The sequence below is a fragment of the Phaseolus vulgaris genome, chromosome 6 (assembly GCF_000499845.2).
Source record: "Phaseolus vulgaris cultivar G19833 chromosome 6, P. vulgaris v2.0, whole genome shotgun sequence".
NCBI classification, from domain to species: Eukaryota; Viridiplantae; Streptophyta; class Magnoliopsida; order Fabales; family Fabaceae; genus Phaseolus; species Phaseolus vulgaris.
This window is the reverse complement of record NC_023754.2, coordinates 25425913-25453610: the sequence shown is the minus strand read 5'-3', so window position 1 is coordinate 25453610 and position 27698 is coordinate 25425913. Positions and strand designations below refer to the sequence as shown.

The window sequence follows — 27698 nt, the reverse complement described above, 5'->3', positions numbered from 1 at the left end:
TTTATCAAAATTCTTAATATATAGACCGGTATTATTTTTTAGTTGACATTAATTTTTTTTTCAACATCGATATATTTTTCAACAAATGTTACAAACACTTTTTTTATTAACATTAACATATATCATTTTAATTGATGTCAATCAATCATCAATGTTATTTTTTATAATTCATTGGAATGTATATAAGAGTTCTTTGATAAAAGGTTAATCAAAATTGACAAACTTATTTTTTAGTCAATGCTAATTAGGTTATTTTATAATTGATGTCAATAAGACAATTTTTTTGGTTGGTGTCACGTTGAACCTAATTATTTTTAGTTGAGATTATTTATCCATAGAGTCAAACTTGTTTCTGAGTATTTGTCAAAATTTTATTAATCAATATCACTGAAATTATTCTTTATAGATGACAATTATATTTTTTTAAAGTTAAAGTCTATAGTCGTTATTTTTTGTGAATTCTTTAGATTGAAACAACAATTCTAATTAAACTACAATGCTAAACTATTTTAAAATTAAAGTAAAAAAAAAAAAATGATGAACAAGGAGGCGTTTATTTCAAGCTATGTTTTAATATTTTCAGGAATTTGATTCGTGAAAATGTTACAATAGGAAAATTATTATGTCTAAATATACGTTTGGTTAACTTTTCATATTCTTGGGAATATATACTTTTAAATAAAAAAAAATAAAAATGAAAGTTATAATGGAGGTTAGAGTACATAAAAGAGTTTAATACATCAAATAAGTGTCTAATTGTAACTTATTTATGGTGTTGAAGTAGGAAGATTTGAGTAATGAAGGTGGAATGTTCCACCTATGAAAGTGTTATCTTCAAATAAAATTTATTTGAAGATTGAAGCGGTTATATAGAAGAAAAATAGACTATCACTTTTGTCATGGAGTTTATTTTCCCAATGTGAAAAAGGTTAAACATATGTTCCTATATTTTAATAATGGGATAAGAAACCTATAATTTGTACTTGCAACAAATGAGATAATCCATTTGATAAAAAAAGTAATTATCATAGTTAGGAAATATTTTATGTTATTTATGAAGATTTCAATTATAAGACACAAGTCCTTTGTTTGAAGACTTTAGAACATTGTGAGAGTTGAATTGTAAAAGAGAATCTTATATTATGTGCTATATGTTCTTTTTATATTTAATAACTTTTTAATATAATTGGTAGTTAAATATATATATCTATATATATAATATTAGAAACTAATTTAAAAATTATTTATCAATAATAGAAATTAATTTAGAAATCAATAATTTTTTTAATCATAGTATTTTTTATCTATAAAAATAGTTTATATTTAATAATTTTTATTGTGGTAGTATTACTAATGAAGAGCTCAATAACTTTTTTTTTTTTTATCTTGGTGTTATCTAACATGTTAAACTTTGCATTAACTTTATGCATGTACAAGAAGAAATTTTTGTGAGAGTCTTATCAAAATGCTTAATAACATTTTAAGATAAATGAGTGTCAAAGCACTTCTAGATAAGATTGAAATGAATGGAGACCCACAATTACATTAAAATTAAAACATAATAAATATTTAGAATTATGACTTTCTAACATTAAGTTTAATTTCATTTCTACAAATGTTACAGATATTTAAAAGTTATTAACTACTTACTTTAAAAAAAATTGAGAAAACATATCAGCAATACCTATCTTAATTTCATTAAATTAAAGAGCTTTTATAACACATATTTCATTATTTTTACTTATTTCTTAATATCTTTGTTTTCTTTACATAATAAATATTTGACTCTATAAAAAAAAAATCAATTGTTTAATTGCATAAACCTTATTCATAATTTTGTTTTATTTATTTGAAGAATTTTTGTTTTTCTAAAAGAAATTATTTTTGTTCAATATTTAAGTTTATTAACATCTTTAAGATATTTTCTCTCTCATCACACGATCTTGATGACACGTTTTTTTAAAATATAATTCATTCAAAAACAATGTATTACATAGAAAATACAATTCTTAATTTCATCAAGTCAATATATTTAATTTTTTTATTTTTCTATAATTATTTAATTTTTATCTAATTATTACTTGATATTCATTAATTATTATTAGTTTTTATACTTAATATTGCAAAAAAAATTAATATTTTGAATTATGATATACCGGTTACTCTATGAAAATAAAAATAAAATAAAAAAATTAAATCATACAGAACAAAGAAGAGGATATACTTTGGAACTAGCCTCGCCTTTAATCATCCTTATCTGTAAAAATATATTTAAAAATTAAATCTGGATAATTTTTAATGAGTTTACATTATTAAATACATTAAATCAAACTCTTTGATTAAATATACATTAAATATTCATAAATTGAGGAAGATAAATCGTTCAAAATTTGGATTCTACATGCAGTATAGCACTTAACATGCAAACCTTTCACCTTTTACTGTCTCTTTTATTGAAGTCACAAGCAGTCATTGATTTAATAAAAGTTACTTGCAAATTCTTAAGAAATATTTAAAGAATGTGTTGTTTTGGTCTATAATTTTCTTAGGTGTAATCACATGTGAACGGATAAGAATCATTAAAAAAATATGTTTCCTAAGATAGTCATAATATAAAATTAGTAGTATGTCATAATTTATTATTAAATAAAAATATAAAAAACGTTTTATGATATTATTATGTTTTAATTAAATAACAAAAATAGTATTTATATTATAAAGATGGAAGTAACTGACAATTGTATCGAGAAGAAATATCTATATTTAATGTTTCTGAAGATAGAATCAGTTTTTGGTTTTAAAAAGACAGCAAAATATATACAGAGAGAGGAAGAGGAACCGTGTCAGTTACACATAAGCTATTGCAAGATCAATGTTATTCTGGTTTCCTACCATTTTTTTCTATCAATTCTCAAAACTTCATTTAATTCGAGCTACACAGATCAGTTCATAACTGATATACCATTTACAAATCTATATATAAATTGGTAAAATACTAACCCCATCATCATATTGTGCCTAAAACAATTTCTTCACCAACCAAAAAACTTTCAATTTGATTTGGACTTCTTCTGCAACTTCCTCCAGACTCTAATCGTTTGAGATCTTGATGGCTCTCAATGATTGTTCCATCTGGGGCTGTGCCAAAGCTCCTCTATCGAGCTTTGCAACCTTTCAGCCTGCAAGTTCAAGACTGAGCATGAATTTAAAACATGATGATCTTGGGAAATGCAGCAAGTGGAGATGCTGCTGTTCGAGTGTTTGGGATCCAAGTGCTTTGACTCTAGTTGGAGATGAGAAGCGTGTTGTGAATGGGGTCCAGGTTCAGATAACCGAGTTAGACGATGGCTTTCACAAGGATGTTAATCCGCGTCTAAGTGAGAAACACTTACACAAGGATGTCACTTAATTTATTAACAGTATTTTGTTTAAATTTGATTGCTGATGAATCTCTTCAATTGATGATATTTAAAATCTTCATTCGGTAGAATTGAAATAGTTCTTGGATTGATTAAAAGATCTTTTCAATTGGTCAAAACTTGAATAAAATTAATTTTGTGGAATCATTATTATCTCGTTTCCTTTTTCTTGCGTTTGGCATGACTAAGCAACTTCTTTGATTGCAGAGTCATTAACAGCCAATGATTTATCTTCTTCAAGGGATGGGACAAAGTTGTGCGTTGCTTATAAGGTATGATGCTTGATAGTTGTTTGAAATAAAAGATTGATAGCTTCATTAATGGCACTTCTAAGTAGTGAATTAGTTGATGTGCAGGGCCTTGCAGGAGCATATACTGAGGATGCAGCTTTGAAAGCATATCCAAAATGTGAGACAGTGCCATGTGATGACTTTGAGACTTCACTCAAGGTTCAATTCCTTGATTATTTACATCTCTGTCTCTCTCTGCATATGATGCATTACCTAATGGATTCTGTGATGATATGTTTATATATTTTGTTCCGCAGGCTGTTGAATCGGGATTAGTGGATAAAGCTGTTCTACCCATCGAAAGTTCTGTGGCTGGAAGCATCCACCATAACTATGATCTTCTTCTTCACCACAAGCTACACATTGTTGGGGAGGTGCAGTTGCCAATTAACCACTGCCTCTTGGGATTGACTGGTGCCACAAAAGAGAACCTAAAATTTGTACTCAGTCATCCTCAGGTTGGCTATGTCATTCTTTTCTATCTTTTTTCACAACCAACATGCTTTATAACCTCCCGTTGCTACAACTTATTGGATTATATTATGCCCACTGTTGTATTATATAAACACCTACACACTTAGAAGTAATTCTTCCTTCAAAAGCTAATTGTCAAAGGCAGAATAGTTCAATTAAATCACTTAAATACTCTACTACATAAAAGTAATGTTTTAGCAGCTATATCATTCTAATATGAATACATAAATGAGGTTATATACTTACAGAGTTTTTCAGGGTTTGAATCTGCAAACATCACCACTGGTTTGCACCAACATAGTTTATGACAAATAACTATGTAAAACATTTAAATTTTTAAAACGATCTCCTTACATGCAGGCTCTTGTTCAATGTGCGATGATGCTTACTGATTTAGCTGTTACCAACATTGGTGTAGATGATGATACTGCTGCAGCTGCTAAGGTATTTTACAAATTTTCTCTACTCCACTGAAAACAAGCATTGATTAGGTTGTAGAGTTGTATGTCTTAATGATTTGGACGTTGTGACCAGCTTCTGGCCCTGGACGGAAGAAGGGACATTGGAGCTATTGCAAGTTCAAGGGCAGCAAAACTATATGGCCTCGACATCCTAGCTGAAGGAATCCAGGTAAGACTTCAGTTTCATGTTTTGAAAGACTCATCTGCTACAACATGCACTCTTACTGTAGGGTTTTCTTGTGCCAACATGTCTTCGTATAAACAATGAGTTCAAGCATCTCTGCATTGATTTAGATTGCAAAGCTGCGTGTACATGTTTCTGATTTTCATATAAAAACCAAGTACAATAATGAAGGATGCCCAAGAGCCTTAAGAAGATTCAACTTACTGCTCAGTGCTCCTTTTCATCAGAAGACATGATTGTGTAACAAAAGCAAAATAGAAAACATGTCTGTTATTGTTGTTAACTCTAGATTAAAGTTAAGCTGATTCATTTTCTTATCTTTCTATAGGATGATGACAATATTACTCGTTGTTTGATACTTGCAAGGGATCCTAATCTTCCAGAAGCTAACGGTTCATATAAGGTACAGAAAACTATATCTATTTTTATATATAATTTTGACAAATTTACTGATGAATATTACAATACTTCTACCACAGACTAGCATTGTTTTCAGTCTGCAAGAAGGTTCCGCTGTACTATCGAAAGTCCTGGAAGTCTTTGGCATGAGGAACATTAATTTGTCAAAGGTTTGCTAAAATAATACCAGTTGAAAATTGAAATTAATAGGAGTGTTTTTATTATTTTAGAAGATATTAATTTTTTTTCTAAATTTTTATGATATTAACTAAAAAATTTAAGTAATATAAATAAATTAAGTATTAGAATAATTTTAGGAAGACAACGTAATTATGCTTTTTCAATAATTGACAAAAAAGTCTTTTGATATTCATAAAAAAATATTATTGATTATTTTTTTAAGACATCTTGATAAATTTTATAATATTGATTTAGAATTTATGAATATATAACATACTTATATTTTTTTTCCTATCTATTGTTAAACTTTTCATTTTCATCATCATACTTTTTTTTCCCTATCTTTTGTTAGACTTTTCATTTTCTGATCACAAAATGTTTTCTCCCTTCATATCATAAAAATATTATTTTGTAATCCAACACAAATTCTTTGTAATTGGAACAAGACACAATCTTTATCTTACTATATATATTACCCGTTAGGTTTTGTAAGGATTGGTATTATCAATTAACAAAAATGGAGGTGACTCCTAATTAGGATCTCAGTATATTTACATGATGATGTTTTTTAACACTATTTATTGAAAAAAATAACTTAATTTTAAATTTAACCAATTTAGCAATTAAAATATTAAAAAATTATTTTGGTTTTACTTTCTTTTATCCAAATTATCTTATAATTTATTTTTTACTTTTACATTCAGTATTATAATTCTAAAATATTTTAAATTTTTATTATATGAATTCATTAAAATCTAAATTATTAAATTTTGTTGTTTTAAACTGTAAATTATTGAATAGTCTTTTAAATTTTTATTACATGAATTCATTAAAATCTAAATTATGAAAGTTTGATTTTAATTTTTTTAAATTATAAATTATTATATATAGTCTTGTAGTGTTTAAAATTTAAATCTAATATACCTTAAAACTCGTGGTTCTTTGCTCTCATTTCTTTGGTGCGATTTCAGATAGAAAACCGCCCAGTGAAGCATCACCCAGTAAGGTTTCATGATGATTCAAAGTATGAGAGTGTCAAGTGAGTAGTCATTTTTTTTTCATTTTGGATTTGCAATATTACCAGATATACTTTGAAAAGCATATATATTTCGAACTTTGTGGTTCGAAATAGGAAGGAAAAAGCTTTGGGGTAAACCGTCATTGTTCTGTTATTCTGTTTGGAAGAAGAGTGGTGTGAATCTGTGACTTAGACATTGAATTTTCCTGTGGCAGGTACTTTGACAACCTTTTCTACATTGATTTTGAAGCTTCTATGAGAAATCCAAATGCACAGTATGCTTTAGAAAGTTTGCAGGTTAGGCCATCATATCATAAAAATATCATTATTTTTCATGTTAGAAACCTATTCCTGTTATGAGTACTCATTCCAGCTCCTACATATGCTTCAGTGTTTTCTCTTACTTGTGCTCAGACTAGTTTCCATCCTACCATTTTGTATATTAACCGAGATTTCCTTATCTGAATGATGCATAAAATCCAATATACTGCTCCATAGATAAATGCTGTTTCTAGCTGCTATGGGACTTTTCAATGTAGTGGTCAAATATTAACTCAAATTGTTGGTTCTTTCCCACCTCATTTCAGGAATATACAACATTTATTCGTGTTCTGGGCTGTTATCCGGTGGATAAAACGGACATATCATGTTCATCTTGAATCACCAATAGGAGGAGACAACCCTTTCAAAGCCTTTTCCCCCATCACCACGTAACTTCTTTCATCTACTAAGAAGGTGCTTCAGAATGTCATCATAATATCTTAGCAGATGGGAAGAACATGAAACCAACATTGTCAAGTACATATAGATGTGACAAACATCAACAATAGAAACCTTTTACAGCTAAGTTCTCGGTACATAGATGTTTCTCTGGATAGAAGCAAGACTGTGTCATGACTTTTGATTTTAGAAATATGATATTAATTTTATACCCGTCTATGTTATGTATCATAAAGTAATTGCAATCAGATTTTTCTTTTAGTCATTACAAGATTTCCACTAAGTCAGCATTAAATGCCTACAGTACATTAGTCAAATTTAACTTAAAAGATTTTTCAAAGTTCAATTTTTTTTTAAAAACATTTCAAACAGATTCCTCAAATTTACTCAGTTTTTTTTTTCTATACTAAAACTTCTGTTTTAATGTCTCACCTCGACTAGTTCAAGATGAAATATAGAAAGACCAGGCTATCAGTTGTTTATTTTAGAAGTTATTTCGATCATTTTACTTTCATTCTTTATTTTTTATATAAAATCAAGATTCTTGAGTTTTTAACATATTTTCTTTTAAGAAAAAAATTAAACACAAGAACGCGAAATTATCCTTTTGATGGAAGGTAAAACTCATAAATTTGGCACTATTGACAAGTGAATTTGGAAGGAAGTTGAAGATGGTCACTTCTCTGTCAAATCGGTATATATTGTACTTGCAAATCACAGTGTAGGTGTGTGTTTTGTAATGAGAATGATGAGACTGTTGAACACCTATTCTTATACTACAAATCGACAAGTATAGTGTGGTTAATGTGTGAATTTATATACAATATACACCATAATCAACTTAGAGCTAGTTACCAACAATTTCATCTTATGGACTTAAACGAGAAGCAGAATGTAGCTTGAAAAGGGTTAAGAATTGCAATAAAATGAGAGATTTACATACATATAGTAACTGTATAATCACTATAAGAAAATCATCAAATAGAAACCAATTTTTAGAAAGCAAAATAATTAATTATAATAGTAACTAAATTAGATATAATTCTAGAAACTAAAACAAAAATTGATTTTTAAATTAGTTTCTATTATTGTTAAATAGTTTATAAATTGGTATCTAATTAGCAACCAAAGTTTTAACTACCAATCATTTAGTTTTTAAATTTAGTCTCTAAAACTTTGGTTGCTAATTAGATACTAATTTAGAAACTATTTAACAATAATAGAAACTAATTTAAAAACCAATTTTTGTTTTAATTTTCAAAATGGTCTCTAATTTAGTTACTATTGTAACTAATTATTTTGGTTTCTAAAAATTGGTTTCTATTTCATAATTTTCTTGTAGTGAATATTCAAGTAGGGAAAGATTGATAAGAAAGAAGTATGGATTTTGGCTCAACTAAAAGTCTAGTTGTTGTGGATTAAACATAACCATAGAGTTGTAAAGTTCTCTTTTTTTTGAATTGGGTTCGGTGTTGTATTATGTGTTTAAAAATCCCATAAGATTTCGAAGGAATACATATTTGGTTTAATTTTTATCTAATAATTCCTTGTAGTAATTGTTACACTTGATTAAAAGTGAATAATATGATCCAATCATAGATAAAAAAAAAAGTTATATATTTATTTAAAATAACATTAAAATCATAAATTTTTATTTATGATAACTGTTAAATTTTATATTTAAAATTAAATACATCAAAACTAATTTTTGGACTAAATAATTTAAATAAATCATAATTGACCCAAAAAAGTAATTAGAATTCTATAAACAAACCACTTTCAAATTCGTTGACAAGAGTGGTCTCTCATTTGTGCAATTTCTTTGAGAAATTCTTAACTAGGATTATGGTCCATAACTTATGCAACTAGACCCTCTACAGAGCGTTACTAAATTGAGGTATATTTTAAATTTTAAAAACCCACAAATTTATATCTTCATTTTTAAATATTATGGATGAAGAATGCAATTTTTATGACTTTCTAAAAATTTAAACAGTTCAGACTGGAATATTAATCTTGAAGCATATACAAATTCACTTTGACCAAACTTTCTCTTTTACAATTTTAACAGTTACTACCATTAATGACATGTATATTTTTAACATATAATTTAATATTTCATTTAATGAAATTTAATAAAAAAATATTAAAATATAGAAAGTATTTAAAAGATATATAAATTTATGTATTATTATTGTATATATTAATTTATGTATTATTAATTTATGCAAGAAACTTATATAAATCAATTAAAAATCTACAAGTAACTTTCAAAATAATCTTTATAATGAGTAGAAGAGTTAGTTACTGATTATGTCTCAACCAGAATATAATTTCTTGCAGACAATGTCTGTGAAGAACAAAATATATATATAGTGTGAGGGAGGAAGGGCTTCACGGTGTACAATCTTGCAAAAGAACAATTTTCTGGTTACTAGCTTTGTCTTTCTAGCAACAGGGTCTGTTCTCATTGTCAAATTCCAAAACTTGTTTTCATTTCAAGGTACAGTTCATAACTGATATCGTATGAAACTATATATATTACTTTGCTCTAACCCCATCATCATATTATGCCTGCAAGAAGTTCCTCACCAACCACAATAACTTAAATTTGATCAGTGTTGACTTCTTCTGTGTTTTCTTGAAGATCTTGATGGCTCTCAACGATTGTTGCATCTGGGGTTGTGCCAAAGCTCCTCATTTGGGCTTGGCAATAACCTTTTATCCTGCTACTTCTAGAATGGGTGTGAATTTAAAACAAGGACCTCAGAAATGCTGCAAGAGGGAGTGTTGCTGTTTGCGTGTTTCGGCTCCCAAAGCTTTGACTCCAATGGAAGATGAGAAGGCTATTGTTGAGTCTTCTGGGGATGCTGACAGGATCAGGGTTCAGCCAAGTGTGTTGAAGGGGTTTCACAAGGATGCTAACCTGATTCCTAGTGAGTTTTTCTTAAACATGTCTCAATTTTAATTTAGAATTTGTGGTATATATGGAGAATGATTTTAGTTCTTTTGTTGCTATGTGACCATCACTATTACTGGACAAAATCATTATTAGACTTAATTAGACTTAATTACAGGAATATAATCACTATTAATGAGTCTATAATTAGACTTAATTATAGGAATATAATCACTATTAATGGGTCTATAATTAGTCTTAATTACAGATGTTATGTTAGAAAAAAAATCTGTACGGTTCTGTACGATTCTAATGCTATGGTTATATATATGTATCATTGCTATAAATGAAAAACAGATTGAATAACAGATTGAATAAAACAGAAAATATTCTTTCATGGTATCAGAGCACAAAACTCTGATACCCGACAAACACAAAGCAAAGGCAACGGTGCACAACCATGACAGATGCACCAGAAAAGAATAATGTCAACAAAGCAGAGCACGAAGGAGGAGGTGCTAAGAAGACCTACTCACCATATGATTTCAACGCGAGTGACAATCCCGGAAACATAATCACGCAAGTCCAATTGCGCGGAGAAAATTACGACGAATGGGCAAGAGCAGTAAAGATCTCTCTTCGTGCCCGGAGAAAATGGGGCTTCATTGATGGAACACATATCCAACCAGAGGATGAGGCACCCGACCTTGAAGATTGGTGGACCGTGCAGTCCATGATTGTCTCTTGGATTCTAAACACCATTGAACCAAGCTTACGATCCACAGTAGCATATGTTGAGACTGCACATAACTTGTGGGAAGACATTAAAGAAAGATTCTCGGTCGTGAATGGACCTAGAATTCAACAACTAAGGTCGGACTTGTCAAGATGCAAGCAGGAGGGAATGGTGGTGACAACTTACTTTGGAAAATTGAAGGTCCTTTGGGATGAGCTTGCTAATAGTGACAAAATTCCATCTTGTACGTGTGGTGGATGCAAGTGTGGGATTGGTGCTCAGTTGGAAAAACGAAGGGAGGAGGAGAAGGTTCATCAACTCCTTATGGGGTTGGATGACGCAAGCTACGGGACAGTAAGATCGCCTCAGACTCATTGCCGTCTCTGAATCGCGTATATGCTATGTTGGTACAAGAAGAAAGAGTGAGAATGATGGCCAAATCAACGGGAGAAAGGGGGTTGGTCGTGGGTCTCGCGATGTAGGCCAACTACAAAGAAAAAGGGCGTGGAGATATGGTAGAAAAATTAATGACGTGCAGTCATTGCGGTAAAAATGGTCACGACATGAAGGGATGCTTCCAATTGATCGGATATCCCGAATGGTGGGGTGACAGACCAAAAAGTGAAGGCAAATGGAACGGCAGGGGACGCCAAGGGATGCGAAACAAAGGTAACCCGACACGTGCAAATGTGGCACACGCTGGTGGAAGCAACAGTCAAGCCAACAATGACGACAAGAAACTTGAGATGGCAGGTCTGACCAATGAACAATAGAAGGTACTGGTTGATATGATCAGCAAACAAAAATCAAATGAATCAGAGAAAATGACTGGTAAGAGCATTTGGGATTTGTGGATTATTGACAGTGGGGCATCAAACCATATGACCGGGTCACTGGAAAATTTGAGTGAAAAGGAAACTATACAAGGGTGCCCCGTAGGGTTACCCGATGGTGAACGTGTTCTAGCTTGCGAACAGGGAACAGTGACTCTTGAAGAAGGACTTGAATTGAAAAATGTCCTTTATGTTCCTAAATTAAAATGCAATTTACTTTCAGTACCTCAATTGACGGATGAAGAAAATTGTGTTGTAACATTCACTGATAAATTGTGTATTATACAGGACCGCACTTCGAGGACGCTGATTGGAGCAGGTGAACGGAAAGATGGGCTTTATTGGTATCGTGGGGTACGGAAGACTCAAGCATGTCATGTCAAGATGGAAAATCAACTAGCACTTTGGCACCAAAGATTAGGACATCCGTCATTTAAGATTGTGCAAATGCTTCCTGATATAAGTGGGAAATGTACTCGTGATGAGTTGAATAAAGTTTGTGAAGTTTGTGAAAAATTGAAACAAACGAGAGATAAGTTTTTCTTAAGTGCGCATCAAGCTTTGAATATTTTTGATTTAATTCATTGTGACTTATGGGGTCCTTATAAAACTCCTTCATCCTGTGGTGCTTCATATTTTTTGACAATTGTGGATGATTGTTCACGGGCAGTTTGGATCTATTTGTTAAAAGAAAAAACAGAGGTATCAGTGACTTTGAAAAAAAATTTCACACTCGTTGAGAGGCAATACAACAAATGTGTTAAAATGGTTCGCTCTGACAATGGAACCGAATTCATATGTCTAAAACAATATTTCATTCAACAAGGTATCCTTCACCAAACTTCCTGTGTCGGGACCCCGCAACAAAATGGACGCGTCGAACGCAAGCATCGGCATATTCTGAATGTTGCTCGGTCATTACGGTTTCAAGGCAATCTTCCCATTAAATTTTGGGGGAATGCGTTTTGACTGCAGGCTACTTAATCAATCTCACACAATTCTCCATTCTAAAAGGAAAAACCCCTTATGAAGTGATCCATGGATGTGTACCCAGTTACGCGCACTTACGAGTATTTGGTTCATTATGTTATGCTCATAATCAAAATAGACAGCGGGATAAATTTGATAGTCGTAGCCGAAAATGTGTGTTTGTCGGGTATCCATATGGCCAAAAAGGATGGAAATTATTTGATTTGGAAACAGAAACTTTCTTTGTCTCTCGTGATGTACATTTTTTCGAAAATAAATTTCCATATTTTGAAGCCAAAAAGATGGACACTGCACCACCATTACAAAACCCAATTATTACCAACTCTTTAGAAACTGGAACGGACCCACATTTTCTTCATGAAGTTGCCTCCTCAAACCTAGATGAATGCATCGTCAACCAACCCATTGCATCTCCCATCCCAGCCAAGGAGGATGCTACCCTCACAGATGACTTCGACCACACTATCAACGACTCCGATCCGTGTATAGAAGCCTCGACGCTACCCGCGGATCCATCGCCGCGTCCGACGGAGACGGCGCCGTTGGTTTCTTCACCACCGCTGACGGTCGCGGTTCCCCTTGGGCGAGGGCATCGCGCGAAGCTGCCTTCCGTACGGTTACGCGATTTTGTCGCAGCCACCACGATACCGTCAAGCCCCTCTGTTCCGTCACCTCCTTCAACAGAATCCTCAGGTGTTTCGTATCCTATACATGATTTTGTGAATTGTGATTCCTTTTCTAAACATCATCAAAGTTTTCTTGCCTCTTTACACACCGAGCAGGAACCCCTGTTCTTTTCTCAAGCGGTCCGAGAACCCCGGTGGCGTGATGCTATGGCACAGGAGATTCATGCTCTCGAACTCAATGACACCTGGAAACTCACCGCTCTCCCTCCTGGAAAGAAGGCACTTGGGTGTAAATGGATCTACAAAATCAAATACAACTCGGATGGAACAATTGAAAGATTCAAGGCTCGATTGGTAATTCTTGGCAATCATCAAGTGGAGGGTTTGGATTACAACGAGACGTTTTCTCCTGTCGTAAAGACAGTAACCATTCGCACAACTCTAGCAGTAGCAGCCGCAAAAGATTGGGAGCTTCATCAGATGGACGTTCACAATGCGTTTCTCCATGGTGATCTTGATGATGAGGTTTATATGAAACTCCCTCCTGGCTTCCAAGAATCTCAACCAGGGGCAGTGTGCAAGCTTCAAAAGTCTCTATATGGCCTCCGACAGGCCCCCAGGTGTTGGTTTGCTAAACTATCTTCTTCTCTCACTCGTTACGGCTTCCAACAATCCCCGAAGGATCATTCCCTGTTTACTCTCAATAATAATGACATACAGTTGGTTGTGCTAGTCTACGTTGATGATCTTGTGATTGCAGGGAATAATGGTACTGCCATCCAATGTTTTAAAGGCTACTTAAATCAATGCTTTCATATGAAAGATTTAGGCCGCCTCAAGTACTTCCTGGGGGTTGAAGTTGCTCGCTCCCCCAACGGAATCTTCCTTTGTCAGAGGAAATATACCTTAGATATCATTACTGAAGTCGGATTGTTGGGTGCGAAGCCCGCCACTACACCATGTGAAGAAAATCACAAATTGAGCTCCGCTACTGGTTCTTTTCTTTCTGACCCGGCTACTTATCGTAGACTTGTTGGGAGGTTAATTTATCTGTGTTTCACTCGACCTGACCTTGCCTACAGTGTCCAAGCTTTATCTCAATTTATGCAAAATCCACGCTCTGAGCATTGGCAAGCTGCTCTTCGTGTTGTTCGATATTTAAAGGGGCATCCTGGACAAGGAATACTCCTACCTCGAGAGAACAACTTACAACTCTTTGGGTGGTGTGATTCTGATTGGGCAAGTTGTCCACTGACACGGAAATCTCTCACCGGATGGTTTATTCAACTCGGCACTTCCCCAATCTCTTGGAAAACCCAGAAACAACAAACGGTTTCTGCCTCCTCTGCTGAGGCTGAATATCGATCAATGGCTAAGACCACCCGAGAATTAAGTGGATTAAAGACATTCTCGCTTCTCTACATGTTCCTCATCCTGACCCAATTCGTCTTTATTGTGATAGTCAAGCAGCACTTCACATTGCTAAAAACCCGGTCTTCCACGAACGCACCAAACACATTGAAGTTGACTGCCACCTTGTTCGAGATGAAATCATTCACCCGGTCTTCTTGCATGTCTTATTTATATATATATATATATATATATATATATCATAAGCATGCTTTGCTAATTAAATATTCTGTCTGGAATAGCCATTTTGGGCATGTGGTTTTCAATTCATCATTAACAGAAAAATATTTAATGACAACTTAGTGAAGTTTTAATCCATTCTTGATAATAAATTAGGTAATCACATACTTGTAAATAGAAAATATATGTTACTTATAAATTTTGAACTGACATATTGTGTATTTTCTTATGAAAGATTATTCCTACGGCTAAAGGTGTCAATCAAAATAAGTGGAATAGTATAATCTAGCTTGACTTAATGGGTTAATTTAATTCATATTTAAAACGCTATGAGTTCTGGTTGAATCTTACTTTAAAAAAGTTAATCCAAAAATTAAAAAAAATAAAATATTTTCCATTTCTCAAACCAACTGTTTCCATGAAATCTTTCACTGTTAAATTCTACATACTTATTTTTTGGTAGAGACAAGCAATTCAATCACATTTCCTTTTTCTTCTTCCTTTTGTGACGACAATGCAACCTTTTTAATTGCAGAGCAATTAGGTGTTAATGGTTTTTCTTCAAGTGATAGGTCAAAGGTGCGCGTTGCTTATAAGGTATGATGATTGATAGTTATTTTCAGATAAAAAAGGTTTGATGGCATTATTAATAGCACTTCTAACCAGTGAATTAATTTACCTGATACACAGGGTCTTCCAGGAGCATATACTGAGGATGCTGCTTTGAAAGCATATCCAAAATGTGAGACAGTTCCATGTCTTGACTTTGATACTGCATTCAAGGTTCCATTGTTTCTATCTTTCTCTTGCTCTCTCTCTTTGTGAATGTGATTATATGCCTTAAGTAATAGATTCTGTGAATGTGATGATTGCTTATATTAATTTTTGCAGTGTGTTGAATCATGGTTAGTGGATAAAGCTGTTCTACCAATCGAAAGTTCTATTGTTGGAAGCATCCACCGTAATTATGACTTACTTATACGCCACAAGCTGCACATTGTTGGGGAGATTCATTTGCAAATTAAACACTGCCTCTTGGCACAGAATGGTGTCACAAAACAAGACCTCAGATGTGTAATCAGTCATCCTCAGGTTCGCCATTAGATATCATTCTTTTCCATATCTTTTTACACATAAACATGCTTTCAAATCACAATATCTGAGCATGAATTTAAACCTAATTTATTTTTGTGAGATGAGAATTATTTTTACTTATAATATGAATTAACATTATTTTTAATTAATATAAAATCGTTAACACCTTATTTTTATATCGAGACATGTATATTTTATAAATAAGATTAAATATTTGTAAGTAAATAAGATTGAATATTTGTGAGTAACCTAATAATAATATAATAATATATTATATTATATTACGGTACTACAGAATAATCACGGTACAAAATTTATAACCCTTTCTATAAAACTTTAACACTATTTTATATGACAAGCACACAAATATTTGCAAGTAAATACATCTACATCTCAAGGCACCTGGCAGTTGATATCTCAGTAGCTTTCAATGTGCAAAGGTCCCAAGTCTTCCTGGATATTGCCAAATATTTTTTATTATAATTTTTTAGTTTTTAACTTAAAGCACTACTATATATTATTATTATTATTAAAATGGGATGTGAAGTAGATTTTTTTTTTCTTTTAAAGAGTGTCAAACTATAACTTCTTTATAAATAATAATAGGTCTTATTTTTTTATTAGAAAGTAATATTCTAACCATTCTTATTAAATATAAGACTACTTAAATTTATTATAATAGATAATAATATAAATATTTAAATAAAAAAAATTAAAATATTAATATTAATATATCTATGTTACATAGAAGTGGTGAATTATCACTCCCCTTTATGATTATTTGAACCTCTAACTACAACAAGCCGAAACTACCAATTCACTTTCACTATCTTTATCATAATACATCACAATGATATCTTTCACTGTTCCAGGGACTGAGTAAACTTTGAAGTCGTTTTGAGATTACTTTGTTTTATTGGTTTGGTTTGATTTTGTGTAACTATGACATCGGAAGTTATGATAACTATTTTTTGGTAAATATGAGAGGTTGTGTAAGCAGGTATTGATGTATATATGGATGATATACACAGGTTAAAATGTCTTCTATTTATTTCATTCTTTTCTTGTTGATAAAAAAATTCCTCAATGAATTAGCTAAGTGTATAACTGTAGAATATTTTCTAACCAAAATGATAGAGTACCATGCCATCACTTAATTGGATTTGTGATTGCACAAATGCTTGAAACAGTCATCTGCCTCATTATCATTAACATGTGTTCTTTTATATGATTATTGATGGCCTACCAAGGTATAACTTTTAAAATGTTCTCCTTACATGCAGGTTCTTGTCCAATGTGAGACTATGCTTACTAATTTAGGTGTTACCAACATTGGTGTAGATGATACTGCTGCAGCTGCTAGGGTATTTTACAAATTTTCTCTACTCCACTGAAGACCATCATTGATTAGGTTTAGAGTTGCATGTCATAATAATGATTTGGACATTGTGAACAGGTTGTGGCCTTAGAAGAAAGAAGGGACATTGGAGCTATTGCAAGTTCAAGGGCAGCAAAACTATATGGCCTCGACATTCTAGCTGAAGGAATCCAGGTAAGACTTCAGTTACATGTTTTGGAAGACTCAACTGCTACAACATTTACTCTTACTCTATGTTTTTCTGTTGTCTGCAACATGTCTTCATATAAACAATGAGTTCATTGGAGCTGGTTGCTACATCAACTGTACCCAAATGAGATATACTAAGTGTTACTATGGGGTATAATTAAGACTTGAGTGTGGTACATTACAAGTGCTGTTCCTCTGCTGTTATGTAGCAAACTCAGCATTGAAATAAGAAAATTGAAATTTCCTTCTCTTGATTATCAGCATATTAAGTTTGCAGATGCTTTGCCTTAGGTTCCGAAATGTGCATAGTAGGTTGACCTCTCTGCTAATCCTCAAATTGTACCATAAGTGTTTCTTCACATTCTATTTCTGACCCTGCACTATCCTGGCTCTACCCTTCTCTGTAGTTAGTAATTTCTTCCTTTGCTTTTCCCCTTGCCTTGCAAGAGGTGTCTGTTACCTTGGTTCAATAGGATCTGACCAAGTACCGGTTTTCAAATAAAATCCTACAACATAATTGCCACCAGAGAAAACTTGGTCTAGCTGATAACTCTCTTCACTGGATATAAAAATTCGAAGAATTGAATTCCTTATATGCAGCCACTTAGGATTCAGTACTCTGTCCTTGTTTGTTGTAATTCCCGAGAGCAATAGTATTCCAACCAGGAAGCCAGACCAGCTGTTGTAGTTGTTTGCATTTCACAATTGTAAATTTTGATTGTCTATTGCCCTTGTCTTGACATTGTATGCTTTCCTGCATAAACCAAAAGACATGCATCTTTCATCCTTGGACATCCTTTTAGATGTCTAAAGAATGGCTGATAATTCTTACTGCTCATTCTTTTTATTCCATCTTTATACTTGATTACAAGACATGATTGTATAACAAAAAACAAATGCCTGTCATTGTGGATGATCTCAAGATTGAAGTTATGCTGATTCTTTTTCTTTTAACTAGGATGATGATGTTAATGTTACTCGCTTTCTGATACTTGCAAGGGATCCTATATTTCCAGGAACTGACAGGCCCTATAAGGTAGAAAATAAAAACAATATTTTATATATAACTTTTATGAATTTACTGATGAAATTTATGACTACTTCCCCCAGACTAGCATTGTTTTCAGTCTAGACGAAGATCCTACTGTACTATTCAGGGCCCTGGGAGCGTTTGCCTTGAGGAACATTAATTTGTCAAAGGTATGCTACAATAATACTAGAAATTAAAACTCTTGCTTCATTCATCTCATTTCTTCGGTGTGATTTCAGATAGAGAGCCGCCCGCTGAAGCATTGTCCATTAAGTGCTCTTGATGATTCAAAAGAAGGAAGTGCTACGTGAGTAATAGATTTTGTTTCCCATTTGAGAATTTCAACTGTATCAGAACATTAATAGATTTACTATACAATTAATTGGCCATAACTAGTCAAAGAAAAATTGGAGGCTTAACTTTAATCATTCAAGTTAATACATGTTAACAAGCATATTATATCTTTACCCTGGAAAACATATATCCAATTCTGGGGATCAAAATAGGAAGGAAAAAACTTGGGGAATGGGGTTTGGTTTTACTCTATGGTATGGTTTAATGATTCTGTTGTTCTGAGTGTGTTGTAAATCTGAGACTAAGACATGAAGTTTTCTGGTGGCAGGAGCTTTAAGTACCTTTTATACATTGATTTTGAAGCTTCTTTGGCAGATCCACGTGCACGATACGCTTTAGAAAATTTGCAGGTCAGCCAATCATAGCGTGAAAATATCATTACTCCCTTTCTACAATTCTATTGCTCTGTCTTCCCTGGTCACAATGGAATCCATTTGTGGCAACCATGCCTTTTCATGTTCTAAACTTATTTTTGGTTTTTACTATTTTTGAGTGCTCATTCCAGCTCCCACACATGATTTAGTGTGTTCTCTTACCTGCTCGGACTAGTTTGCAATCTACTAAGTTGCATTGATTGTGGGATTTCCTTGTATGATTGAAAATGTTTAGAATCCAATGTTGCATTGTTCCATAGATTCGTGCAGTTTCTACCTGCTTGATATGAAAGCAGCATCTTTTTCAATCTTCTCCTCTTTTGGTTCCTTTTTATTTTTGCTGGCATGGATAGGAAAAAAAGCATCTCATTTAGACAAATAATGGTCAACAATGGTGAACCTCCCCCACCCATTTGCAAGTTGGATACTACATTCTTACAGTTTTGGATCATCAGTATATATATATGAGTTTGGAAGTATCCACTTACCATTCTATATTTTTCTGTCAGCATTAACACTTTTTAGAATGTAGTATTCTGATATTAACTCAAATTGCTGGTTCTTTTCCCTTATGTTTCAGGAATGTACAAGATTTTTTCGTATTCTCGGTTGTTATCCAGTGGACAAAACAGATACAATAGCTTCATCTTAAATCAAATACTAGAGTAGATAATAATATCCTTCAATAGTCTTTTCCCCATTCTTCATAAAAAATTCGTCTCATCTCCTGATTATAGGTGTTTTAGAATGTCATCATAGTTTTAGCAGATGGGGAGAAAACCGAGACAAACATTTTTCTTTATTTTCTATCAACTATACAAACATCAAAATTAGTTTCGAAGCAAAATTCTGGGTAGATCTACCCAGACACATTACTGTCACCATTCTCATATTCTGCACCGTGCCAGATGTATGCGCCAAGCAATGTTGATGGAGTTTTTCTTTCTTCTTCTATAGCCCCTATAACATCCTTTTTCTTAGTAGGTAAGGGATTAGATTTTGTTTGACTTTTTTTCAAATATATTTAGAATTTTGAAAATTATATTAATATTTGTTTATTGTAGTTGATAGTGTAAAGGTGATTTTATACACTATGGTTATTAAAACTAGAATTTTACTACCTTTTGGTTTTTATGTATCATAAGTGTATCTCAATTTATTCTATGTGAGCTTTAATTGTTTCAAATTTATATAATTAAATTTGCATACCAAATATCAATCTCATCCATTTTAGAAATAATAAAATCATATTTTTTTAGCGAAATCAAACGTCAAATAAAAATTGTTTCATTTTTTTCCATTCATGTTTCATGCTGATTAATGATAAAAAATATGGTTTTGTTTTAAAGAGATTGTATATTCATTTCTTATCATTTATAGGCAAATTTTATAAGAAGATTTTATCTAATTCTGAAATTTAATAAACATGTCATGATTATCATCCTACTTTTGGTTTATATAAAAGAAAAATCCATTTTCCTTAGCTCTTCTAAAATTTCATCTTCGTGTTGACTTATGTTGAATAGATTTATCAATAGAAAAAAAAACTATGTAAACATTTGGTAATGTGATGGTTGGAGTGTCAAACATAGACTATAAATAGGATGTTATAAATACTTTTTAAATTATAAAATATAACAACAATAATTATTAATAGAAAAATATATAATTACAACTAGTTTTATTTTTTGTTCAATATGTATTTTATTTATCAAAATTTTAAATTGCTAATTTTCTAACAATTATTACAAATTGTACACTTTAACAATTATTTACACTTTAACATGTGGCTATGTTGAATTTATGCTCATATCCACATACTTTTCACAAGAAGCACATTCCATGATTCTGTCACTTCTCAATGAGACCTACTCATAAATTATTTGAAATATAAGAAATAAAATTATTTAATCCAAAGAATAAAAAATATAAGGAAATTGAATAGTTCCATCCAAAAAATGAAATTTAAGGAATGTGAATTTCTTCATTGAAATAAGTAATCTTAAACATCAAGAAATTAATTGATACATTACACTTTTGTAGTTAAATATATTTAAAAGTAAAAAATAAAAGGACTAAAATTATCGGGAAAAAATATTCGGATTTGGTAAAATGCAAAACCAAAATTATAACTAAGCGTAAATAGTATTAAGATGGAAAGCTAATTTGCTCTTGCATAAAACTAATTTTATTGGACCACCAAATCCAGGGCAATCGAAATTGATTTAGGTTCTGCGTAATACATCAGAATTATTCTCCGATTTTGCCAAATATTTTGAAGTGCGTCCCCAATCAATTAGAAAGTCGCATAGGAGAAACCATACTGAAGACCACTACATTGATAAAAAAAACACACACACACCATCTTGTTACTTCATATTTTGTGAAAATACCACTTTTCACTCCAGTTCCTTCAGAAAATCTTGATTGTCAACCAAAACCTACAAAACTCAAACAAAATGAATCACACCACTTAGCACATACTTATCATTAATAATGGCAAGGCAATAGTTTATGCACATGCTCTACATTTCACATTCATAAATCATAATCGATAAACGTTCAGCTCTGAAGAAACAACTGTTTTTGTTAAGAACCTCTGTTTTCTGTTTTATCAGTTTACTGATAACAGTTAGTTTGTCTGTAGGTTCTACATTCCTTCTTTTCCTTAAATATATAGATTGTATCTTGTTTTTTTATTTAACTGTTCTTCCTTCTTTCCCAATTCGTATATGCACATCCTACGTATATCAAGTGTGTGTGAATCTTTCTCCTTTCTACAACTTTCAAGAACCGTGCAGCAACTATCAAGAATCTTGCAGCATACCATATCTAATATAGTGTTGGAGAGCTCACATCGACTAAAAATTATATCATTTTATGGTGTATAAGTGTGAGCGATCCTTACCTTACAAGCCAATTAGCAATCCTTACCTTACAAGTCAGTTTTATGAAGATAAATTAGTCCTTACTTTACAAGTCAGTTTTATGAAGATAAATTAGTCATAAATTCATTTTAATATGGTATCAAAGTTTATCCTAACAAGGTTTGATGGATCTATCCTCACGCACATGGGGGCAATCCTTACTTTATAAGTCATTGTGAGGATGAGTTAGATTTAAACTCACTTCTAAGTTCTCACAATGAGTTAGATTTAAACTCACTTCTAAGTAGTTTTGTTACGTTAATACTCATAATTAACCTAACTGCATAAAAGGGTTCAGTAATTAAAAAGTAATGCAACTGGCAAGTTCAGTTAAAGCATATTCTATTTCGTAGTTTATGATACTATTGTAAAATTACAGTTGTAGTTGACCCAGGTAAAAGCATATGTGTTCTGCGTCATAATTAGCCTACTATTTCAGCTCTTGATTCTATGTTAAAAACAAATAGATAGAAAGTAAGCCACACCTTTACAACATTAAAACTAAATCAAAAAGAAAATACTTACAGTTTTCCATCCATCGGGGTCTAAGAAAGAAGTGATCTTTGTGTTAAGGCCAGGAATTGGCCCTGGTTGCCGAGTAATCTTCCCTCCAATCTCTTGTGTGACTATGTTCACAACCTCAGCACTCTTGTATACATCGTCTGTACCTATAGCAACCTGTTATATACAACAAATAAGTTTTATGATCAATGGGAACAGAAATGCGAAGAATGGTTTAGGTTTCCAGAAGGAAATATAACCTAATAATACGTATTTACCAACCTGTGCATAAGCATTTCCCTTGGTGTATTCAGTAACACCATAGTTGTATGTAAGCTCCAATGCAGTTGTCTCTTGCTCGTCTGCGTACCCAAGCATGACTATAGTATACTGTAAGATATGCAACATAATACAGGAAATTTTTTAAGTCAAAGCTTAGGTACGATATATGTCCTGGCTTAAGTAGAATGCTAAGTAAGAAGAATAAGGAAACTCACCTTTTGTTGAGGTCTATCAGCCCTCTTTAAGACCCTAAAACCCAAAGCCTGCACAAACATGATCCAATAAAACTCAGTTGAATTAAGGTGTGTTTGGTTTCCCATTCTAATGGCTCAAAAAAAAATTCACATCAACAACCCAAGACAAATGGATTGGGTTGAGAAAGCATCCAAATGTGTGCCATCAAAAAAACCAAACACACTAAGAACAAAATTAAAAAACATAATATACCAGAAGCAATATCAGGATTTTTATGTCCATTACAATCAACAGCTCATAATTTCCAATCCAGATCCAAAATGCCACACAAATCAATGGAAGTTATTATTCAATTATCAATATAAGTACTGTACCCTACACATCCAACTCAACCCCAGGCTTCACTCTCAACGTTCCCCCTAAAAAGAGATAAGGACAATGGCAAGCAGAGTACCAGGCAACATGCTATATATGCAATTCATTCATGAAACTTCTCATAATGACTAACGCTTTTGGGTTAGTTGGTTAATGACATGATATGAGAGCCTGTGTGACCAAGTCGGTAACTCAAAGATGCACTTAATAACTTAAGCTTTTAGGCAGTTAGTTCAAGGCATGACTGAAAGTGGCTGGCTTTTATATTGATAAGAAAGAGTTACTTATTGTGTGATTGAATGTACTGAACAAAGAACCTTCTCTCTAAAATTTCATCCCACATTCCTAGAAACAATGGGATATAAATAAAGCAGGAGATCATTGAGGAACATAATACAAAGAAGTCTTAACATCAAATATCAGCAGAAAGCGAGATTCTGTACAGACAAGCAGATAGTAGCAACAAAATTGAAAAAGTTTAAACTTTTAAGTTGACAAACATGAATATTTATGCAACTGTATTATAATAAGCTTCGACATTGAACAGTATTTGGTTTATATTAAAATATGTTCGTGAAAAGAAAAACATGAGTTGGACTGTTGTTACCTTTTCATAAAATTTTATTGAGCGCTCTAAATCACCAACACGAAGCATTACGTGACACAATGGCTCGGGGGTTGAAGGTCTTTGGATGAGCTCAAAAACATAACCGTCAGGGTCCTTCACAAAGGCAATAACAGATGTCCCACCCGTAACTGGACTAGGCTCCCTTGTGATAGTTCCACCCTTGGCCCGGATGTCTTCAACCAATTTGTGAACCTAAAAGTAGAAGATATCTACACTTTAATTTCAGCACAAAAAGTTAAATAAATGGTGAAGCAGTGGTGAAGGCAAGACTCTGGCTTACATCTGGAGTTGCAATAGCAAAATGTCCAAAGCCAGTTCCAATATCATATGAGGTGACCCCATAATCTGACCAAAAACATCACATGTAGGTAGAGGTAAGTCATGTCCAATTCCATCCAACACAAAGGATGCTAGACAAAAGGTATATAGATAATAACAAGAAAAAATAAATATACACAAGAAACATACTGTAAGTCAATTCCACAACAAAATGGGATTGCTCGGGACCATATCCAAGAAAAGCATTGGCAAATTTCTCTTCTGGAACATCTCTTTTCCTCAAAAGCTTCATCCCGAAACATTCAGTGTAAAACCTGAACAATAGTTAGGAAACTGTGAGCATCAAAGCACACGTCACAGTGAATTTCAACAACCCAAGCCAACCAAATCTTACTTAATGGTGCGATCAAGATCACCAACACGGTATACAACATGCAGGAAGCGGCGCTTATCTTTCTTTGGCCACTCCAACAATTCAGCATTAGACTGTGTAGCCTCAGCCATATTCAATGTAGAAGCAAATACTCTGCAACACCACCAAGAAAACGTAATTAACATATCGCGAAATTCAAAGAACACCAATTAGTGGCCAAATAAAAATCAACTCGTTAACACAAAATACGGAGGTAATAAAGTAACAAACAAATAGACCCTTCAGGCTTCAGCCTTCATTCACAGATTTGGAACTAGGGAATAGAAAATATTTACAACCCACGCCAATTGCAAAATGAATTAAATATTATTCACTTACTACAAATATACATATTTCATTTCAAAATTTATGTGAAAGCTTATTTGAGGATAAGAAATGAGATTGCTCCAAATTCAAAAGGTCAACCCTAAACCCACCAAAAGAAATCGATTCTTTAAAGATTTAACAATATGGCAGGCAATATAATTACAAGGGTTTTCATAACAGAAATGGTGTCTGTAAATGTTACAGACAGCCGAAATCACAAACTTCACCTTGGATGGCAAAGATTATAGATTAAAGTGACTGAAATTGGAGATCAAGAAATCAAAGAAAGAAAAACCCCACTGAGAGAGGTGTATCTTACCGGCGAGATAGCGACCAGTGCGAGAGAAAAAGCGACAAAGAAGAACAATTTCTTAGACAGTAGACGTGTTGCTTTATAAGTAACAATAATCATCTGAGGAACTGAATGAGAGACTGATAATGTAACCTGCCTGTTACAGATACGAATGTATAGGGACGGAGTTGTGGGTACTGTGATGCATTTGGTCACAGCTTACCATCCCCACCTATATCAAATATATTTACTGAAATTTGAGGAGATAACTTGTGGTAGAATAAATTATCGTAACTCCTTCAAAAACAAAATATAAGAATATTTTCTAAAAAAACTTTAGAAGTTTAACCTGTCCTAAATTTAAATCTAATAAAATTATTTTTATAAATGAGTCCGAGGAAATCATCGTAATTTCATTGCAAAGTTTTTATTTACTGTTGTAAGGGCAATTTCTTGTGCAGGCAATCTATGAATTGCTATTCTCATTGGATGTAACTTTAGAAACATGAAATTCTATTTTTTATTAGTTACAGTTTCATGTTTCTTACAAACAAGACAAAGAGTCCAACTAAAAACAATTACAGAAACATATCTGGCAGGGCTGATTTAACAAGGGATGTGGTTGAATAATCAAGAGTGGGATTGTAAATTATTTTAAAATATTTTTTATATAAAAAATGTATGGCCTTTTTATATTAAAATGGTATTTAATTTAATATATAAAAAGCTTTTCTGAAAGATAAAATGGATACAGGGTTAGCCTAAACGGATAGGCTCCACAACCCATGTTACAACATTTATGTTAAACCAAACATTGTGGTCCACAACCACTCACTTTGTATTCTCAGAATTAAGGTCCAGGTCACCCTTGTCTTTACTTAGGTAAGTATAAAAATATACAATTTACAGTAACAAATGTAAGAAAATAAAATACAGTAATGGGGTGGCGTCATTCACACTTATTCGACAGTAAAATCTTAATATTATGGTAATGCGTCTAGCTTGGTCATTTATGATTATTTTTTAATCTGTTATCTAATATTACGAGGAAACATAAATCAAGGGATCTCAATCAATTAGTTTTCATTACACAATTAAGATATAATCATGATTAAAGAAAAAGAGATTACAATTTGATCTATATATACTAGATAACGCCCTAAAAAAATTATTATCTAATAAATAATACAGAGAGTTCTCTCAACTCCTATTTTATATGATATTCATTATATTTTATGTTCTGACTTGCTTGAGCGTTAGAATATCATCGCAGGAAGACTAGTAATATTTATCTAATATTAATTAACATTATTAACCATAATATTCCATTAATTTAAACATGATTGATTCATAGACAGATTAATAATCATAAAATGTTGCGAGCTGATTTCTCTAACCATGATAGGCAAAATAATAATGTTGAGTGTTTTGATTTCATATAAATAACCTTCATATATAAATCTTTTAAAATTCGAAATTATACAATATGAAAAAAAAAACTTCAAAATGATGCTCATCGGATAAAAACATAACAGTCTCAAATACTTAATAAAAAAATTATTGTTTAAAATGTAATTTTTGTTAAGAGAAATTGTAATGTAATTTTTCTCATCATACATGACTATCAAAATCACGTATACATATAAGAAATTTTGTTAAGTTGTAATGAGAATACCCAAATCAACTTCTTATAGTTTTTCTTTATATTACTTAACACGAAAGCTCAATAAATATTCATTTCAAAATAACAAACTAAGTATGTACTGGAAATGCACAACAATAAAAATGGTTTATATATATATGGTATTGAAGTGTCTGCATAGTTATGTAACATTCTTTAGTTTAAGTATGTTCAACCATGTGAAATCTATATAAAAGAAAATATTTCACAATGGAAGAACTCAAAATATAATGAGAAATGCAAAATATAATAAGTAATTATTAAAACACTATTATAAATAATTATATTAAGTAGGAAAAATATGTGTTTAATATAAATCCTCTAATATATTGATGATCTAAGTCATATAAACTGAGATATCGAATGATGAGAAGTTAATAAGGTAGTTCATACATACTGGTCTTTACAAATATTCGGTATTGGATGTTTGAAATTATCATGATCTTTGAGGTATGTAATAGATGTTAGTCTTTACTAGTAACATACTTAATGAGTATTATGAAAGACAATGAATTCATATATAATCAATATGATAATACGATTGAAATAAAATTGAAGTA

At 32.1% G+C, this 27698-nt stretch overlaps 3 protein-coding genes across 6 annotated transcripts; 2 read left to right on the top strand and 1 right to left on the bottom strand.

Annotated features, from left to right (window-relative positions):
* The first annotated feature begins 2826 nt into the window (after window positions 1–2826).
* On the top strand, window positions 2827–7406 carry LOC137833155 (arogenate dehydratase/prephenate dehydratase 1, chloroplastic-like). Its single transcript, XM_068641517.1, has 11 exons — window positions 2827–3377; window positions 3627–3691; window positions 3776–3868; window positions 3967–4167; window positions 4544–4627; window positions 4718–4813; window positions 5157–5231; window positions 5308–5397; window positions 6379–6446; window positions 6641–6722; window positions 7013–7406. The coding sequence occupies exons 1-11, from the start codon at window positions 3110–3112 to the stop codon at window positions 7082–7084; spliced, it is 1194 nt and encodes a 397-aa protein (XP_068497618.1). The 5' UTR covers window positions 2827–3109; the 3' UTR covers window positions 7085–7406.
* A 2310-nt stretch (window positions 7407–9716) lies between these two features.
* LOC137832225 (arogenate dehydratase/prephenate dehydratase 1, chloroplastic-like) lies at window positions 9717–20347 on the top strand. Its single transcript, XM_068640273.1, has 11 exons — window positions 9717–10081; window positions 15355–15416; window positions 15510–15602; window positions 15711–15911; window positions 17198–17278; window positions 17371–17466; window positions 18440–18517; window positions 18592–18681; window positions 18751–18818; window positions 19134–19215; window positions 19820–20347. The coding sequence occupies exons 1-11, from the start codon at window positions 9799–9801 to the stop codon at window positions 19889–19891; spliced, it is 1206 nt and encodes a 401-aa protein (XP_068496374.1). The 5' UTR covers window positions 9717–9798; the 3' UTR covers window positions 19892–20347.
* Window positions 20348–21404: 1057 nt separating this feature from the next.
* LOC137832224 (lactoylglutathione lyase GLX1-like) lies at window positions 21405–25731 on the bottom strand. 4 transcript variants are annotated; one of them, XM_068640268.1, is made up of 9 exons: window positions 25485–25731; window positions 24821–24952; window positions 24616–24740; window positions 24428–24492; window positions 24127–24339; window positions 23165–23212; window positions 22950–23057; window positions 22692–22844; window positions 21405–21680 (listed from the first exon to the last, which is right to left on the bottom strand). In XM_068640268.1, the coding sequence occupies exons 2-9, from the start codon at window positions 24928–24930 to the stop codon at window positions 21639–21641; spliced, it is 864 nt and encodes a 287-aa protein (XP_068496369.1). In that variant the 5' UTR covers window positions 24931–24952; window positions 25485–25731; the 3' UTR covers window positions 21405–21638. The 4 variants fall into 4 exon arrangements, with proteins under 4 accessions (XP_068496369.1, XP_068496370.1, XP_068496371.1 ...); XM_068640269.1 differs by having other exon boundaries at window positions 25393–25496; XM_068640270.1 differs by lacking the exon at window positions 25485–25731 and adding an exon at window positions 25178–25271.
* Window positions 25732–27698: the final 1967 nt, after the last annotated feature.

Excerpts from the sequence above, each read along its gene's own strand:
- LOC137833155 (XM_068641517.1), top strand. The coding sequence starts at position 3,110 with ATGGCTCTCAATGATTGTTCCATCTGGGGCTGTGCCAAAGCTCCTCTA. Across the intron at positions 4,814-5,156 it reads TCCTAGCTGAAGGAATCCAG|GATGATGACAATATTACTCG; the intron begins GTAAGACTTCAG and ends ATCTTTCTATAG. Across the intron at positions 5,398-6,378 it reads GGAACATTAATTTGTCAAAG|ATAGAAAACCGCCCAGTGAA; the intron begins GTTTGCTAAAAT and ends GTGCGATTTCAG.
- LOC137832225 (XM_068640273.1), top strand. The coding sequence starts at position 9,799 with ATGGCTCTCAACGATTGTTGCATCTGGGGTTGTGCCAAAGCTCCTCAT. Across the intron at positions 15,417-15,509 it reads AGGTGCGCGTTGCTTATAAG|GGTCTTCCAGGAGCATATAC; the intron begins GTATGATGATTG and ends CCTGATACACAG. Across the intron at positions 18,819-19,133 it reads TCAAAAGAAGGAAGTGCTAC|GAGCTTTAAGTACCTTTTAT; the intron begins GTGAGTAATAGA and ends TTCTGGTGGCAG.
- LOC137832224 (XM_068640268.1), bottom strand. The coding sequence starts at position 24,930 with ATGGCTGAGGCTACACAGTCTAATGCTGAATTGTTGGAGTGGCCAAAG. Across the intron at positions 24,741-24,820 it reads GATCTTGATCGCACCATTAA|GTTTTACACTGAATGTTTCG; the intron begins GTAAGATTTGGT and ends ACTATTGTTCAG. Across the intron at positions 23,213-24,126 it reads CAATAAAATTTTATGAAAAG|GCTTTGGGTTTTAGGGTCTT; the intron begins GTAACAACAGTC and ends ATGTTTGTGCAG.